The sequence below is a fragment of the Megalobrama amblycephala genome, linkage group LG3, assembly GCF_018812025.1.
Source record: "Megalobrama amblycephala isolate DHTTF-2021 linkage group LG3, ASM1881202v1, whole genome shotgun sequence".
NCBI classification, from domain to species: Eukaryota; Metazoa; Chordata; class Actinopteri; order Cypriniformes; family Xenocyprididae; genus Megalobrama; species Megalobrama amblycephala.
Window position 1 is genome coordinate 42626854 of NC_063046.1, and position 19915 is coordinate 42646768.

General features: G+C 37.8%; 1 protein-coding gene across 13 annotated transcripts in view; it reads left to right on the forward strand.

Moving 5' to 3' along the window:
- clcn3 (chloride channel 3) overlaps positions 1 to 18749 on the forward strand; it is a 61505-nt gene extending 42756 nt beyond the window's left edge. For 5 of the 13 annotated variants that reach the window (XM_048185527.1, XM_048185528.1, XM_048185536.1 and 2 more), the window contains 9 exons: positions 245 to 451; positions 581 to 661; positions 1438 to 1690; positions 1917 to 2209; positions 4635 to 4821; positions 4898 to 5296; positions 7555 to 7771; positions 11951 to 12026; positions 16382 to 18749. In XM_048185527.1, coding sequence (XP_048041484.1) covers positions 245 to 451; positions 581 to 661; positions 1438 to 1690; positions 1917 to 2209; positions 4635 to 4821; positions 4898 to 5296; positions 7555 to 7771; positions 11951 to 12026; positions 16382 to 16546 — 1878 coding nt within the window. In that variant the 3' untranslated portion in view covers positions 16547 to 18749. Of the gene's footprint in view, positions 1 to 244; positions 452 to 580; positions 662 to 1437; positions 1691 to 1916; positions 2210 to 4634; positions 4822 to 4897; positions 5297 to 7554; positions 7772 to 11608; positions 11682 to 11950; positions 12027 to 14230; positions 14281 to 16381 lie in introns of those variants that run through there. The other 8 variants (XM_048185533.1, XM_048185538.1, XM_048185534.1 and 5 more) reach the window with 7 other exon arrangements.
- The last annotated feature ends 1166 nt before the right edge of the window (positions 18750 to 19915 follow it).

Below are 19915 nucleotides of genomic sequence, written 5' to 3' on the forward strand. Positions count from 1 at the left end.
CGTACTGGGCAACGCTGGTAAAGTGACGCTACCCTCTCATGGGATTTGTGCCGCTAATGATATAACAATCACGTGACACTAAAGTGTGCGGTGGAAAGTGCCAGATGATATTTAAGATGCTTCATTGCTTATGCCAAATGATAAACAAAATAAGTTGAATTATTTAATATTTCAAACTGCCCCACTAATCGATCATTCAAAATGTTTTATAATCATACCTGATGTTTTTCTCTCTCTCTCTCAGATTAAAACCATCCTGAGCGGCTTTATTATCCGAGGGTACCTAGGAAAGTGGACCCTGATGATAAAGACCATCACTCTGGTTCTGGCCGTGGCATCGGGCCTCAGTCTCGGGAAGGAAGGTCCGCTGGTCCACGTGGCCTGTTGCTGTGGCAACATTTTTTCCTACCTCTTCCCCAAATACAGCAAAAACGAGGCCAAGAAACGAGAGGTTAGCCATCATTAGTTGGCATAGCCTCATTCTGATAGGGTTTTGTCAAAATCTGGATATTACCTGCAGTTTCAAGATGTAGACAGTGATGCCTCTTGTCTGTGACTATGTTTGTCTCTCTGCTCTCAGGTTTTGTCCGCGGCGTCAGCTGCTGGTGTGTCTGTGGCGTTTGGGGCTCCAATAGGAGGAGTTCTGTTCAGTCTGGAGGAGGTGAGTCTCCCTTCCTTCAAATCATAAAAGACCGAGTTAATTTCTCTTGATTTGGGATGTCAAAAGTACCCATATAAAGGAGTGTAGATTTACACTAATGTACAAAAGTTTGAGGTCAGTAGTGTTTTTTTTTTGTTTTTTGAAAGAAGTATCTTCTGCTCACCAAGGTTGCATTTATTTGATCAAAAATACAGTAAAAACAGTAATATTTAAAGTAGCTGTTTTTATGTAAATATATTTTAAAATGTGATTTTCAAACTGTCACGTGATCCTTTAGAAATCATTCTAATATGCCGATTTGCTGCTCAAGAAACTCAAGATTTATGATTATCGATGTTGAAAACAGAACCATGACATATTTCACAAGAGCTGCATTTCAAAAAGATTCAAAAGAGCTGCATTTATATGAAATAGAAATCTTATGTAACATCATAAATGGCTTTACTGTCGCTTTTGATCAATTTAACACATCTTTGATGAATTAAAGTATTAATTTCTTTTCAAATAAAAAATAATAGACTATCCGGCCATAATAGACTATAAATATTGGGCATTATTTCTAACTCATGAATAGTAGTGGTGGGCGATATAAGCAAAACTGTATATCACGACATTCTTCAAATTTTAGCGACAACGATATATATAAAAAGTCATGAATATACAATATATGAAAGTACTCTTGTCTATATCTATTCAACATTGTATTTTTTCCAGAGATTTATGTGGAGTGTAGTTGATGTGTAATAATGTGCTGTAATGTTCCTCTCCTCTCTCAGGTCAGTTACTACTTCCCTTTGAAGACGCTGTGGCGCTCGTTCTTCGCTGCTCTGGTGGCGGCGTTTGTGCTACGCTCCATAAACCCATTCGGGAACAGCCGGCTGGTGCTGTTCTACGTGGAGTACCACACGCCCTGGTACCTGTTCGAGCTCTTCCCCTTCATCCTGCTGGGGGTGTTTGGTGGACTGTGGGGAGCCTTCTTCATCCGGGCCAACATCGCCTGGTGCCGCCGCCGCAAATCCACACGCTTCGGTAAATACACTACATTAAGTCATATTTGGGTTAGTTTTGTGCTTTTAGTATTTTGGTATAAATGATATACTATTATAGTTAATATTTTGAATTCGATTTGATTTAATATTTTTTTTTTTTTTTTTTTTTTTTTTTTTTTTATGGTTTTAGTTTTTTAATTAACAATAACCGTGATTAGTGTTTCTTCTGATTTTGGGCTGAAATATGACCTGGACATGTTTTTTAGGGAAGTACCCGGTGTTGGAGGTGATAACGGTGGCAGCCATCACGGCCATCGTAGCGTTCCCGAACCCATATACGCGGCAGAACACCAGCGAGCTGATTAAGGAGCTGTTCACGGACTGTGGCCCACTGGAGTCCTCACAGCTCTGCCAGTACCGCAGCCAGATGAACGGTAGTCAGGCGTATCCGCAGGGATCGGACGCCGCTGCCACCCCGGGCGTTTACTCTGCCATGTGGCAGCTCAGCTTAGCGCTCATCTTCAAAATCATCATGACCATCTTCACCTTCGGCCTGAAGGTGAGAATCCAGTGTTTGCGGTTTGCGGTTTGCGTTTTGCTTTTTCTTTTCGTGATACCACTGTTTCAGTAGTTTAATACCATAGCATTTTCAATACCACAGCATTTAAACTGAAACTAATAATTTGGCACATCACTAATATTTACTAGTCTTTCTATATGGTGAAGGCAAGGCTCATGAATATTAATTATGTGTATATGACATTTGCATATTAGGCCCAACTGATTTGCTACAAAGCAGGTTTTCGAATCCTACTATAGTAAATGCTCTTGATAGGTCTTCAAAGCAATGTTAGCATGACCAAATTAATATTCATGAGCCTAACTGTTGCAAGGACCAACATTTCAAATTACAACACTTTTATAACCCTCTTTTTCACATTACAGTAATGAGAAAAAATAATTTGTTTATGTTTTCGCTAATCAGAATTTTTGGCGGAAAATATGTCCCTGTGGTGAAAAATCAAGTTTTTAATGTTGTTTATATGCATGTGTGCTGTTTTTAATATGCTTTAAAGTCCCCCTGTGGTGAAAATCAAGATTTCAGTATTGTTTATATGTCTATCTGGTGTTTTTAATATGCTTTAAGACAAACCAATGCGCAAATTCATAAGTCAACACCATCGCTGGTGTTTGTCACGTCACAAACTACCTTGTAACCAATCACATCAATGTGTAGGCGGGCTTCAGCTTATCATTAGGGCATATTATCACCACTACTGGTTCCTGTTTAGAGAGTGGTGTGACCGCTCTGAAGCAGGAGAGTTATCCCAGTATATTTTCCTGTTGATATAAAAAAATCTGGTAGATTTAGCAATATAGCGGCTGTGTGATGTATATAACGATGTTATGATAAACTGTCTTTCTCCACTGATGTAGGCGTTTCTAAGGATACAGATTTTTAGAAGACAGCTGTCTGACTCGCGAACGGGAACATGGTTTGTGTAACATTAGCAGCACATTAATAGTTGATTGATAATATAGTCAAGCAAAAGGCCAATCATATTAATTACGGTCATGTGTCCGACGTTGTAAAAAAACGATACCATTGTGCAGCATTTACCTCAGTAAGTTGACCGAGTGGATCTCGTCTGAGCTCGTGCGAGTGAGTGGAGGTGGGGCCAATTAGCAAATTCATTGATCCACATATAATAAATGAGGCAAGAGTATTTTTTTTTTTTAAGGCATGAAGAATTTTTTTCACAGGAAAAAAAAATGTTTAAATGTTTCATTTTGGTGATCAAAGATGACTTTTAAGAGATAAAATTATTTACTACAGGGGACTTGTACCGGGGGACAAACCATGTGCAAATTCATGTCACACCATTGTATTGAGTATTTTCTCCTTAAAACTGCAGTAAACTAGCCTGACTTCGTCATACTCATATTCTAGGCAGAATGTGAGTCTGATACTGCTCCATTGCACTTGAATTATGGGGCGTGTCTTAACCGAACCAGTAAAAAAACAACAACTCTGCACTCAATTGGATAGACCTACAACCAATCAGAGCAACGCAGTAAGTGACGTATGTTGAATTTGTACTTAAACTTTTGCCGAATCCCGTTGGAAGGACGGCAAACACATCTTTCCCATCGACAAATGCCTCGATTGCGGTTCTTTGTTCGTCTTAATGCGCTAATTAAAATTAATGCGCTGTCGATTTCTTTTATTACAGACGTGATAGCGGAATCTAAACATCTTACTTCTCCAGCTGCAGTCATCGTTGGTGAAAACCAATTCAACCCAAGCACTCTTTGATGACGTGGGTGGTTACGTAACCGCAGATAGCCTGTCCATCATCGATTAAAGCCCGCCCTGGCAATTTGATTGGCTCGGCCTTCTGGGAGCCGAGCATAATTACTCCACAATGGATCGAGTCCAGACCGAACTTCCCGTCCAAAAAAATGTTGTGGGCGGGGTTCGGGCTGGCACCCAGGCTAGCAGTAAACCAAAAACAGTATTAAAAATGCGGTTTGAAATCGCCTGTTTCCTAACCTCACAAACATGTAACCAATCCCATCACGTGTGGGTTGGGCTTCTTTCTACTGACTTTCTATGATGTTCAAAGCGTTTCAAACATATATGGCTGAATTAAACCAGTATTTCCACTTGTCACTATGTAGCATTTACTACAGTTGAGCAAGTGGATCAGGTATTCTGAGCTGGTGTGAGTGGAAGCAGGGACTAATTTGCATATTCATGGAACCACTAAATAAAGCAAGGGAGTAGAGTTACATTTTAACGCATGAAGAAATTTTCACAGGAAAAATCTTTTAAATATGTAATTTTGATTATCAAATATGAGTTTTAAGGGATATAATTGTTATTGACCTCAGGGGGACTTAAATTGACATAAATGATGTTGCAATCCACAAAAAATGTTCCTAAAACATACTTCATTGACTTGTATATTTGTTCTGCTCAGGTGCCGTCTGGTCTGTTCATCCCTAGTATGGCCATCGGTGCGATCGCTGGGCGGATCGTAGGCATCGCTGTAGAGCAGCTGGCATATTATCACCACGACTGGTTCCTGTTTAGAGAGTGGTGTGAAGTGGGCGCTGACTGCATCACTCCGGGTCTTTACGCCATGGTGGGCGCTGCAGCCTGTCTGGGTGCGTGTGAAAGTATGCATACATCTTTCTCTGTGTCTTTTGCAGTCTCTCTAAACTAATATCGCATCCGCTGTAGGTGGCGTGACCCGAATGACGGTGTCTCTGGTGGTCATCGTGTTTGAACTGACCGGCGGGCTGGAATACATCGTTCCTCTCATGGCGGCAGTGATGACCAGCAAATGGGTGGGCGATGCCTTTGGCAGAGAGGGAATTTATGAAGCCCATATCCGTCTGAATGGATACCCCTTCCTGGACGCTAAGGAAGAGTTCACGCACACCACGTTAGCACGGGAAGTGATGCGTCCTCGGCGTAGTGACCCGCCGTTGGCCGTGTTGACGCAGGACGACATGACTCTGGCCGAGCTGCAGGCCATCATCTCTGAAACGAGTTATAACGGCTTCCCCGTCATCGTCTCCAAAGAGTCACAGAGACTGGTGGGCTTTGCTCTGCGCAGGGATATAACGATCGCCATAGGTAACAGAAATGCACAATTATAAACACTTTAAGGGGTTAAATGTTAGTCTGCTCACTTTTTTTTTAATTATTATTTTGAAAATAATATATATGTTAAAATATAATTTCTTCCTGTGATTAAAGCTGAAATTTCAGCATCATTACTCCAGTCTTCAGTGACACATGATCCTTCAGAAATCATTCTAATATGCTGATTTTGCTGCTCAAAAAACATTTCTGTATATTATCAATGTTCATAGATGCAAACTCCTAACCTTTCAGTGACAACTCACCTTTTTGAGATCAAAATAAGTCACCTATGGGATTTGCATAGATCCAATGAGAAAGTGTTTTATAGGGGGTTGGGAGGTCTTAGAAGGGTACTTGTGAACTTACAAGGGTAAATAAAGAACTGGATGTTTCAATAAGTACTGTACAGTGCTTTCTTTATTCTTTACTTTAAAAACTATGGCTATAAAGGGTAATATTTTATGTATTTGAGGTCTGAGGTCTGGGAACAGTGAAGAGGGAGAGGGCAAACAGTTTGCAATTTAACGCAGAATTGCCATTTAATCAGCCAGTACCCTCTTAAATAGCGTGCATAGCACTTCATCTTTTATAACATGATCCAATGTTGATTTTGGTAAAATATTTTTTATATTTTTTTTTTTTTTTTCGTGAAAAATGACAGTTTTGGACATATAAGGTAATAAAAAATAAAAAATAAATAATAATAAAAAAAACTTTAAATAACTACAAATGAGCATGTAAAGCTAATATCTTTGGAGCATGCCCCCTGCCCCATACAATGTTCTCACCTGTTTGCATCCCTGAATGTTGAAAACAGTTGTGCTGTTTTACATTTCTTTGGAAACCGTGATGAATTTTAATATAACCGCATTTCAAAAAGACTTAATTTGAAATAGAAATCTCTTGTAATATTATAAATGTCTTTACTGTCACTTTTGATCAATTTAATGAATTCTTACTGAATAAAAGTATTTACTGATTCAAACATAAATATAACGGTTAAAATTAAATCTTTAAAATTAAAATTTAAAAAAAATCTTTCCACTCCTCATCTTAATATTCTCTGACAAACCTAAGATGTTCATTATTTTCCTCTTTTTTTTTTTTATGAGAATGGTCACATTTTCACAATGCAACTTATCTTAATTGTTATAAAAAAGTTTTATTTTGTTAAAGCTGCAGTCCGCGATTTTTCCTCTTTGTCGCCATCTCTGTTTGAAACCTGCAATTGCAGTCATACGTGGAACAGTTATCTGTACGTGCGTTGTGCCTCGGCACAGCTCGTCAGCGCAGATGAATCTAATGTTTGCTGTCAGTCACCGCACCGGTGTGGATACTGTACTTCAGAATCACAGATTCTACTTCTTGAAAGTATGACCAATATAAGAATTTTCACTGGAAAATATTATCTGAACAAGTAACATTTCTGCCACTTTTGTTCTGACCAACTGAGGAAAAAAGCATTAGGCCTACAATAAATCGCGCTGCCAATGATGATTAAATCTAACGATCGCTTAGCTCGGATCACGCCAAACCGTGCAATTTATTATTATTGTTATACTTTGTTCTCAAATTGTTAATGTTAACAACATCAGCATTGCGTGACTGTGTATTTAGTGTGTATTAGCGTTACCTGTAGATTTCAATTTCTGTAGCCACTCCAGTCCAAAGTCTTTTGCTTTTAACTATGGGTGAATCTCCAGTTGTCACTGATGATTGTCACTTTTCTGGATTACAATCCGCCATCAAAATAAGTTTAATTATTCCAGCTGCTGTGAGAACAGGCAATAAATGTGCTGCTACCAGCAGCATCCTCATGTGATAAAACCGACTAGCCTGGACTCCTTTCTGTTTACGGACGTGACGTAATGACACACAGAGGTACTGCTGCATGCTCAAATTTCCCGCGGAAATCCATCATGTCGCTCTTATTTTAAAACATTATTACAAGCTTACCGTTGTGAATCGAGATAAGATAATGAGATAGTTTTGAAAACTGGCTGGTTAGGTACTTGCTCAAAAATTGATTTTGGATCATTTCTAACCAAAAAAAAGTTACGGACTGCAGCTTTAAGGAAAAAATTATTTTCTTTTTCTCTCTCTTTTATTTTTAGCATGAAATGTGACCTGTTTTTACAAAATTCACACATTATATTGTATTTGCTTACTCTAGAAATACACATCAGTTTCTCTGTCCACAAATAAACCACTTAAGATAACTTAAAATATTTTGTTTCTTCTCTTTTCAGAAAACGCCCGCCGTAAGCAGGAGGGAATAATGCTGAACTCGCGGGTCTATTTTACCCAGCATGCCCCGACCCTCCCCGCAGACAGTCCGCGGCCACTGAAGCTCCGCAGCATTTTGGACATGAGCCCCTTCACCGTCACCGATCACACGCCGATGGAGATCGTGGTGGACATTTTCCGCAAGCTCGGCCTGCGCCAGTGCCTTGTGACACACAACGGGTGAGTATCCGCGGGGACGATTGAGTCTCTTTCCTCCTCCTGTGTTGTGTTTGAAATGGATTTCAACTAACCTCCCATCAGCAGACACACACACACACACACACACACACATCTGCTGATGGGATTCATGGTGTCATTCATCTAGGAATTCACATACTGAACCTCGTGCCTCTCAACAGTTTGTCTTCTGTTAAACCACTGTCAGAACACACGCACCACGACCAAACTCTCGTTGCTGCTGCAGCCCTGACAGTATCTACACGGGCTGGACGATTTTGAATATTCTCAATATATTCACAATGACTTTACTGGTGATACAAAAATAAGCAGCATTTTTATTTTTATTTGTTCATTTAAGTTTATTAAAAAGTGTCATTAGATTAGATTCACAATCTCCTTGTCTCACAACAAGTATAAACACATTTAGAGTTCAATAAGAAATTTGGAATAATTATTAATTTTTTTTTTTTTTTTTTTTTTTTTTAAACAAGCCCTTTATGCTCACCAAGACTGGACAGTTGCAAATTCAGCTGTGCATCACAGGAATAAATTACATTTTAAAATATTAGTGCTGTCAAATCGAACATAAAAGTTTGTATTTACACAATACGTCTGTGTGTGTATGTGTGTGTGTGTGTGTGTGTGTGTGTATTATTTATAATATATGTGTATGTGTGTGTTTGTATGTGTGTGTGTGTATATATGTGTATATACAGTACCGTGCAAAAGTTTTACACGTGTCCTAACTAGGGCTGGGCGATATATCGCATGCGATTCTCACACGCATTTCGTCAGTAAAGCCGGTTCCCTGATTACCGCTAAATCGCCATCACCTGCTTTCAAATGGAGCAGCATTTAATAGACAGAGCCGTAGATCACTGATAAGCCACGCAATATCACGTTCATTATCGGAGGCGATTCATCTGCGATAATGAACGCGATATTGCGTGGCTTATCAGTGATCTACGGCTCTGTCTATTAAATGCCGCTCCATTTGAAAGCAGGTGATGGCGATTTAGCGGTAATCAGGGAACCGGCTTTACTGACGAAATGCGCGTGAGAATCGCATGCGATATATCGCCCAGCCCTAGTCCTAACCAGACGCGATGTGATAAGATTCCAGAAACAAGTTTAACCAAAAAATTTGACTGTCCACACTAGACGAGACGCGACAATGAGAAGCGATAAAATCAGTTAAAAACCACAGCCAATCAGAAGAGAGCGTGGGCGGGCTCTCTTGGCAAGAGCACTGCAGACACAATGAAAAGGGCAAGTACATAGTAAAATTCATAAATATTACACAATTTAAACATTGTTTAAAGTACATACGGAGTGACTGAACCAATCTTTGTCATAGAATACACTTGTTTGTTCGCATTGAGTTGAAAGTTTGAACATTTTTGTGCCCATTTATTTAATTTCAAGATCTGAGGTGAATTAGCCAGTGTTGTTTTCATTACAGCTAAAAAGCTGGGAACACAGAATGATATTCAAACTCACGTTAGATGCTTTTAACATTAAATAAAGCACATAACCGTACCTGATATTATCATTGCCATACTTTGTGTTGTTGTTCCAGCTGTGACGTCGCGGAGAAACAGAAACCGTTTCAAAATAGAATATTCGTATGTCGCCGTCGCGGCTGGTTAGGACAAAAACTCAGATTAACATTGAAAAGATACCTTTCATTGCATCGCATCTGGTTAGGACACAGTGTTAGGCACCATAGTATTTTCACCAACTCAAAAAATGAATTTAAGCCAGTTATTTATATCTTTTGCTGTAGTGTGTTAGTAGGAAATGTCAATTTACATTTCCAAACATTCCTTTTGCCATTAATTGTAATAATCCAGTGAGGTTTTTGCATGCACAAGGAGTCTGACAACAGCCGGTGCACCACACGGAGATCTGATCTTACCATCATCGAATCCGTCTGTGATTTCACGAAGAAACGGATGACTCTGAGATGAACTAAATCCAGAAGAACTGTGGCCGTGCCTCCAAGACGCTTGAAGAAACCGACCTGCAAAGCTACAGTACTGTGAGAAGTTTTAGGCACTTGTGTTGAAAATGCTGTAAATTGAGGATGCTTTCAATAATACTGTCATAAATAGATTTTATTTATCAATTAACTTCTATTACCTAAATCAAATCAATATTTGGTGTGACCACCATTTGTGTTTAAAACAGCTTTTGTCCAGGTACACTTGCGCATCATTTTTCAGGTAGCTTTGCAGGTCGGTTTCTTCAAGCGTCTTGGAGACCCGGCCACAGTTCTTCTGGATTTAGTTAGTCTCAGTTTTATCTGTTTCTTCATGAAATCACAGATGGATTTGATGATGGTAAGATCAGATCTCAGTGTGGAGCACCTGTTTGTTGTCAGACTCCTTGTGCATACAAAAATATCACTGGATTATTACAATTAATGGCAAAAGGAATGTTTGGAAATGTAAACTGACATTTCCTACTAACACACTACAGCAAAAGATATAAATAACTGGCCTAAATTCATTTTTTGAGTTGTTGAAAATACTGACATGCCTAAGACTTTTGCACAGTACTGTATATAAATATAATAATATATATACACATATATTATGTAAACTTTTGTTAGATTTGATTAATCGATTTGACGGCACTATAAAATATATTAAAATAGCAAACAGTTCTTTTAAATTTTAATATTTCACAATATTATTGTTTTTACTGTATTTTTGATCAAATAAATGCATCCTTGGTAGGACTTAATTAAGAGAAATCTTACATATTAAAAACACAATAATGTATTTTCCAGGAATCGGTTTCAATTCTGTGATTTAGTGATTCGTGCCATCATCCAAAAATAGCCACATTAACTGTGATACATATATATTTAGAAATATATTGGTAAATATTGTTTATTACAATTTAATGTTATTTAGTGTCACATTTATTTCCATTTTTTTTCTCCCCAACATTTTAATCTACTTGCCAACAACAGCTGTTTGGTTGTTTAAGCAAATATTAAGATATTCATATATGTATTAAATATTGTCAAAGGTTAAAACATATCTACTAAAAATCTAATATCTAATATCATACTAAAAAAATTGAGTTTCTCCAAACCATGAGTTTCCCCTCATTGCAGCTAGAGGGAGTTTTAAGCTTTAAGGGACTCAAATAAAGCAGTTACTCTGATCCCTGCAGTGTGCAAATGCTCAGAAAGTGCAGACAGATGTCAAAGGCCTGTTCCCACCAACAAAATAAAAAAAAAAAAAATCACAGAGGAAAAGGTCTGTTGGCAAGATGTAAAACCAGATAATTCAAATGCTTTTGCAGCCAAAAACACATCTGATAATAATAATTTCACTTACTTTAATGCAAAACACAACAGTCCAATAATATGTACTTTGCATTAAAGCAAGAAATACAACTTAACCAACAACACTTGTTTTAAAGCAATACAGCCTGCAACTTTAGTCCATACGTCTGCATTGTTTCATTTAAAACTTGTACACTGAATAGTACCGATACACTGAAAGGATTTTTTTTTTACCGAAAAAAAGAAACTGAATTAATAATTAGTAATTAATAATCAGTACTTAAAACGAAATTGTATGTAACCATTTAAACTGCACATGAGGCCTTTTTTATTAACTTTTTAATTATATAATTATCTTTCTACTCCACTCTGTTGTTGAAATATAAACATTTAAACAGTGGCTATAATAACGTTTTTAATGACATTTATTCAAACATACATTACATAATGAAGACAACAGTTTGCAGACAAGTAAACTTTGGACTTGACCGCAAAAAGACGCACTGACTGAGTCTAGACCTTATTCTGAGTTGCAGATAACGGTCCCATCTCCGGAGAAAAATAATAATCTGACTGCAGAAACGATTGAGTAATTTTTGTTCCTGTACGGTAAAGTCAAATACGTTGCTCTCTTAATCCTTTTTTAATCATTTTTATTTCACACACATGGTGGCGGCTAATACTTGCAATTCATATTATATTCAGTTCATTTGTTTAATTGCAACTCTAAACACCTGATTATTTTGATAATCTCAGTACATTTCTGTTGATATTGCTTCTGTTGTGTTGTTATTCTTATGTTGTTTTTATTTGTTTGTACTTGAGTTGTCGGTGTAATTTTTGTTGCTGAGTGATGGTCGTCACGGTGTGTGTTGCAGGATTGTATTGGGCATCATCACAAAGAAGAATATTTTAGAACATCTGGAAGAGCTCAAGCAGCACGTGGAGCCCTTGGTGATTAGCCCCTCCCACGCCCCTCCCACTCTGCCTGTTAGACTCCGCCTCTTAGGAGGGACGCATGAAACTTGAGTGAAAAGACAGACAGTTCTGAATGGTTGTCCTAAAATAAGTCACAATTTCAGCTAGTTATAGATTAATACAGTTTATCTGTTGTTGCATTTAAGTTACTTAAATGTCTATTCACTTTCACTGATGTCTGTCAGAGTTTTAAACCACCTAACTATCAGTGAAATTGATCTCATTTTAAAATTAAATGCACAAATGGATTGTGCGACAAAACTTCAACAGCAGTCCTCTTGAGGTGGTCGAACTGTCCTACATGCGGGGTCCAAAATTAACACTGATCAATTTTTTATATATATATATATATATATATATATATATATATATATATAAGTTAAATTTGATGCTCGCCATCACTTACACTTCAAAAGATATCAAACAGCTTATTGAAGTCAAAATAAAGCCTACATTCACAATATTCATGTTTACAATGGGACTTGATTTTATCCATCTGGAAACTATTTAAATACTTGGTGTAATGTAACAGAATGGAGGTTTTGTTAAAGATTACCAGAACTCTTTGGAGGAATAACAATAAATAACGTGCACCAAACTTTCTCTGTATTAAGAAAGTAAAATAGGGTCAGCATTCATTTCATGCTGATGTCGTTATTTTTAAACAACATTGACCGGAGTGAAGTTAGAATAGGGCCGCATTTACATTACATGGTTCAATTGACCCAATTTTTTTTCTTTCCTCCCATGTGGCACAGATCGGATATAACCCACGTACGTGTAAGCAGGACAAAAGCACATGGATTCCGAAATTCTCAGATCGGTTTCAGGCCTCATTCATATGTGGAAATAAATCTGATATGAATCTGATACGTGCATTTGCTTCTACCATGTAAGCAGACAGATTGGACATTGCCATGTCAATACAAGCCGTATGTCGTCGAAAAAGCAGCAGTGACGAATGACAAAAACTCACATGACTCTTTTCAGTGGCGCAATGGAGGATGAAGGCTCAACCCAATGTTTTGCTGACCTTTAAAGATGGTGCTGATTCTGCGTCCATTGCAAATCACGCCATTTTTACTTCTTTTTTGGCCTAACCTTTTCCCGGTTAGTACGTCTACCTGTTTTGCCAAGTGTATAGTGTAAATTAAATTAAAATATCAGATATGGGTCACTTTTAAAGGTGCAGTGTGTAAATTTTAGCGGCATCTAGCTGTGAGGTTGCGAACTGCAACCAACGGCAGCTCACCCCTCCCTTTCGAAGCAAAATAGAGAAGCTACAGTGGCCATCTGGCCGAGACAAGTCAAAGATGTCGTCGTCTGAGACAGTCAAGCAATGAGCTTCTTACTTCTAACAAATTACGGACTCTGCTTCTAATAAACCAGACGACTACTAATACTACTACTACTTTGTGCATATTCAACGTAGTGACGATGCAAGCTGCCTCTAAAAACACGAACGATTTAGAAGAACAATATAGTGATGAAACATGCTCTGTAGAGTGTTTGTCCATTTAGGGCTGCTGTAGAAACATGCCGGCACATACTGTAATGGCGACTTGACATGGAGGGAGGACCCGCAGTGTATGAGATATAAATGGCTTATTCTAAGGTAATAAAAACATAACTGTTTCATTATGTAAGGTCTTTATTCACCACTGAAAACATAGTTATGTATATTATATTGCATTTCTGTCAATAGATCCTCCCAAATTTTACACATTGTACCTTTAAAACAAGATGTAAGCTGGTCGTAAGAAAAAAAAAAAAAAAAAGAAAAAAAAAATCGGAAAAGTCAACAAATCGGAATTGGACCTGCAGTGTAAATGTGGCCTAAGACACAGTGATCTGTGTTGAAAGCAGTTACATTTTGGACCCTGCTTCCAGGACTTTATTCCTCTGCAGACATCATGTTTCTTGTAAGACTTGCTTTCACTCAGATTGTTGCTCCTGTCCTCGACCATCCCAGCAGGATAGAGTAGTCTGTCACATTAGCCGTGGTGTCTTTTGAAATGCACCTTCCCTTTCAGTTCTGCATTGTGCACGTGTACTCACAAAGCACATCTAATACACATGCCGTGATGTCCTTCATCTAAATTTGATTTCTGTTTGTTTTCCTTTATGCTTATTGCTAAATTCCTCTCGGGGCTGCCTGGTCTGCGTCCGCTGGGCTACAGATCGATGACATCTGACCCCTCGCGCAGCTCCGCCCCTACACGATTGGCGAGTAACTGTCGTGTATAGCGGACTATTTTCTCATTCACCAGCATATATTATCTATTCATCTTTGTAGTTACTGTTACTAGGATGACGTGTGGTTACCATGTTGATTTGGTGTTACTCTAGAATCCTGTCACTTCCTGTAGTATGTAGTTAGCAATACCTGTCCCCTAAACCAACAGTCCTCACCTGTCTCAAGTCCCACACCCTGTCCTCTTTCAGTTGTCTGATGTGTGAGCTTTTCACTTTCTTCCTGTCCGCAAACATCTTGCAGACATTTCACAAACATTTCACAAAGGTTTGACAATCGTTTCACGAGCGTTTTATGCCTCTAGTTTGGATGGATTCTCGCATTTCCGGCCCTCGTCAAAATTGTCACACCTTTTATCTGTGATACAATCTGTCATCAAGCTTAAATCCCTTTTTCGAAAGCAAAATCAAGAGCATATTTAAAGTAAAAAGTTGGTTGAACACCTACATTTAGAAAGTTTATCAAGAGAAATTAGTTTGGGTACAGATACTGTATCTGATTCTGAAAAAAAAAAAAAAAAGTGTTGGAGGTAAAGCGTTACAAGTAACGCGTTACATAATCGCATTGTGTGACTAGAAGCCTGTTACTTATAAAACAAAGTATTGAGTTACTTTTTTTGAATTCACACTATAATGCCCAATTTTTATTTTTTATTTTTTTTTTTTACAGTTTTATACTAATAAACAATACATAAGCAGTGAAGATGTAACAATGTGGTGTAGTTACATTTTCTTAATACTTTTTATGAATAATGTAACACCTGCTGTAATGCAGTAATGTCACTTTGTCTGTTGAACGCCTATATTTCAAAAAAATTATCAAGAGAAATTAGTGTTTGGGTACAGATACTAGAGATGCACCGATATGAAAATTTTGGCCAATACCATTAATTCATTATACTTGAAAACTGATAAATTGGCCGATAAATGTAAATCCAAATATAGTGATGCTTTGATATATTGGCCAAATTTTCTTATTAGGCCGATAACGATAACATTAAAAATGAACATATATCGGCCAATACCAATATTGTGGCTGATATATCATGCACAAAGTAATGTCACTATGTCTGTTGAACGCCTATATTTCAAAAGTTTATCAGCAGAAATTAGTGTTTGAGTACAGACATAGATAAAGTGTGTTGCAGGTAAAGTGTTACAAATAAGTTACATAATCACATTGTTTTAGAAGTAACAGGCTATTACTTATGCTGTTACATAAGTATATTACATATACTTATTTTTTTAAATTTATACTATAATGCCCAAGCTACTTTTACACATTTTGACATAATGTACAAAAGTACAGAAAAAAAGTGTTCTTGAAATAAATTGCTTTTTTAATAAAGTAATGCGTTTGTAGAAATATTGTAACACCTACTGTAACACAGGTACATTTAGAAAACAGTCTAGAAAACACTGATTTGATTTGATTTAGATTGAACTGTTATTATGAGTAAAATGATGTAACACTTAATATAACTAACATTGTGTTTGACATTGTGTCTATGCTGCAAATGAGTGAAACATGACAAAACTAGAAAAGCAGTAACGCAATAGTACTTTTTCAAGTCACATTCCCCCAACACTGTGAACAAATAAAATGCACTATATCTGTACATCCTTTAAATATGCTCTTGAATTTGTGTTGGAAAATTAACTTCACTTTCTTGTTCACCAAGGCCAGAGTGTGTGGATGAGATGGAGGCGTTCACTCACTCTGTTTCACTTCTGTTTCGCAACACTTGCTTTTCACTGTGTAGGTGCTGTCGGCTCATAGAAATAACGTAGCGTTTCCTGCCCTGAGTAACACGGCATAATCTTCCACACTCTCTGCCCTTCTTTAAACCAGAGACTGTCAGCTGTCTGTTGCCAAATTTCATCAAAATTCGAGCAAAGATTTGATTCTGGATCAAAACATCAATTCAATCCATCTGAGAATGGAGTTCTACAAAAAACGCTTTTCGTTGGGACCTTCCTGCAAAATTTGGCAACAGAAAAAGATGGCAGTTCTCTCCACACCTGTCAAAAATGTACGTAGTAAATTTCTCTACCTCTTTCTGTCTCTCTTTTTGTAGGCGCCTCCTTGGTATTATTACAAAAAAAGATATCCTCCGTCATATGGCCCAGATGGCAAACCAAGACCCCGAGTCCATAATGTTCAACTAGCATCCTCCTCTTCCCGATACAAAGAAGATGAGAGTGAAGAGGAGGTCCATTTACTGGACAATTCATCCCTCTGACCACACGCCCCTATGGTACCCTAAACCACCCCAGTAAAAACAAAAAAAAACTTTGCCAGATGGGATCCCAACCTGGTCACAACCTCTGGATACTTGCACAAGACTCGAAAAGGAGACTTTCGAGGAAGAGCCTGGCTGCTTGAAAAACTTGAGAGTTTTGGGAAAAGCTCAAGTCTCGGATGCCCCAAGTGGAGAAACTTTCTTCAAACGCTAACTCTCACACACGCATGCAAAAACACCCACCTGCTGTCAACACACCTTAACTTCCGCCTTTGGGTCCTGCTTCTTTGACCTCTTAGCCTCCTGCCTGAGAAAATGTCCAAATGAGGTGAAAGGTCAAGATGAACCGCTCGAAATGCGAGGAGGGACCTTCACCGCAGACCACCGTGACCCCTCACTGCCCCACTAAACACCCCAAAATGGACTCTATAACATTGTTTACTTGTTGCGTGTGTGGGAGAGATCCGGGAAAGAGACGGCGAGTTAGATCGTGTTTGAACGCACCCCAACATTCCAATCGGGATCTGATGCTGTGAAGCCGAAGAGATGTTCAGTGTCCCATACATATGGATGCGTTGCCCGCGCAAGTGAATTTTTATGAGCGATCTGTGAGGATCAAGTATTCAAAATTGTGAGATGATCAAAAATACAAACGTGGATTTTGTGCTACCTAGCAAAAGGATGTTGGAGGAGAACAGGGTGAAAATTCTCTTCATTCATCGTCTTCAACCTCTTCAACACTACGACGGCCAGTCTAAAGTGCAATGGGATTGTGGGTAACTAGCTAACCAAGTTCTATGAGTGCCCATGCTTTATGAAGTTTTGTGCTTTTGGTTCCTGGGAATGAAAAACAAAGACACTTTTCTTTTACAGCTGCTATCCTGGCTACTATATTTAAATGTACTTTGCAACTCCTAATAGTTTGAAAATAAAAATGTGACTTGACCAACTGTTTTTAAGTTTGCAAACAAGCATAAATGTTCAAACTGTGTTGGCTCCAGTGCAGTTAAAAATCACAGTTCTCTGTATGTTATAGTCTCAACTGCTGTTCATCCTTTCCTAACCAGTCAAATGTTTGAAGGCTCTGAAATTAAGCGACAATATCACAAATTGTACATCCGCATTTGACGGCTAAGAACAGGCTAAAGGATAAATCTCACAAAGAAATGCCCATGTCCTATTTGATCCCCCCCATCCCCCAACCCCATAAAGACAATAAAGCCTGTTTTGAGACCATTAAGATTTTGCATTTGGACACATTTTCATGACAGCGAAGCATATTTTACCAACAAATTGTCATCACTGTAGTGCAAAAAAAGAAAAAATCTTATTACTGAAGTTAAAATAACCAAACCATCTCGACAATGATTTGAGCATAAATTGTGTAAATAAATTTGAATAAATGAAAAGCACCATAATGTATACAAAAAACGAATTGTCCAAAAAGCAGGCTTCGTTGTTAAATTTTCTTCTTGTAATTTTGGGATGACATTTCTTGACAGTTTTTTGTGAGAATATAAACAACACATGAATACAGGCTACTTATAAACCAACTGAAATGTTTTTGGAGATACTGAACCAATCAGATTCAGCCATGACTGCACAGTTTCTTATTGGCACTGAAAAAGTGATGTTGAAATGTGACTGTTAGGAATGAAGCTCTAGTTCATTTGTGATAACTGCTGTTGGCTCCTTCAGTTTGTTTGTTTTTCCTGGGAAATACGTGGAACAGTTTTGCGCAAATTTGACACTTGTGGTAATCATTGCTGTGTCCCGTTCTGTATGTCAAACTACATATTCTAACCTACCAGTTGCATTACATCATCTGTTTTCCTGAAATTTAATTTTAAATTACATATTAGCATGTCATTTCTTTTTCCAAAACAAGGCCGAAGTGTTGTCTTTTTACAGATTGGTGAAATTATGTCCTTTTGCTTTTAATTTCATGGTGACCGGCGTTAGAACTTTTCCCGCTTATTAATTAACAGTAAATGAGCAGGTGTGGGCGGGGCCTCTGTTCTCATTAGCCTTTGATGTTCCTTCTGTTAATCAATGAAGAAAACAATGTTGTTATATATTGATCTCATTTTTTTTTAATTTTTTTTTTTTATTTATACTAGTGCTAGAGTTGTACAATATGGAGAATTTTACGTATGATTGATGGTTTGATTGTACATTAAAAGATTAAATTGTTTTAAATGAAGTATAGATTCTGTGTTTGTTTGCTCTCTCAGTCTGCGTACAGTGATGACGGCCGTGAGCACAGACCTCAAGGCCACGTGTTGAGGCGCTGCTCTCAGGTGAATCAAAGTGAACGTATGTATTCCAGTCAGGGAGTATGAAATCCATCAGCTTCAAATTTCATTAAATGAAGTGTCACAAGAAGTTAAATGTTGTAATGTTTTTACATAACTTATGAGTAAAGAGTTTGCCCAAATGCAGATGGGGAGTGTTTCAGAGACATGTTTGAAAAGTTCAGTTTGGTGATGACAGTTAAATGGTTAGTTCTCCCAAAAATAAAATTTGCCATTAATTACTCACCCTCATGTCTTTCCACACCCGTAAGACCTTCATTCATCTTCAGAACACAAATTGAGTTTTTTTTTTTTTTTTTTTAATCCTCCATTGAAAGCAATGAAATTACCCCATTCAATGTCCAGAAAAGTAGTAAAAACATGGTTAAAATAGTCAACGTGACTACAGTGGTTCAACCTTAATGTTATGAAGTGACGAGAATACTTTTTGTGCGCAGAAACAGAAAAATTAATCTCTCCCCTTTAGTTCTGCTACACTATTTTCATCGGTTCTACGTCCAAATGACGACTCAGTATTGGCCGACGCTATTTATGTGAGCTTTCCAAGAGACGTGTTTGATGCTGACGCAGGAGCCAGCCAATGACGAGCCAGCATTCTGACGTAAACACGGAAACGCAGCACTGCGCCAACTGCGTAACAGATTGACAGAGAAGAGGAAAAAAAAAATTGTTAAATAAAGTCACTTTTTGTTTTTGTGCACAAAAAGTATTCTTGTTGCTTCATAACATTAAGGTTGAAAAACTGTAGTCACGTTCCCCATTTTAACAATGTTTTTACTACTTTTCTGGACATTGAATGTGGTAATTTTGTTGCTTTCAATGAAGGATTAAAAAAAACCTCTCGGATTTCATCAAAATATCTTAATTTGTGTTCTGAAGATGAATGAAGGTCTTATAGGTGTGGAACGACATGAGGGTAATTAAGACAGACAAATGACAGAAATTTAATTTTTGGGTGAACTAACCCTTTAAGGTGATGTTTAATAATTAAAAAAGTTTTGCTTCCATTTAGCTTCCATACAAGCAATTGCACACGTTTCTTGGGAGAATTTTT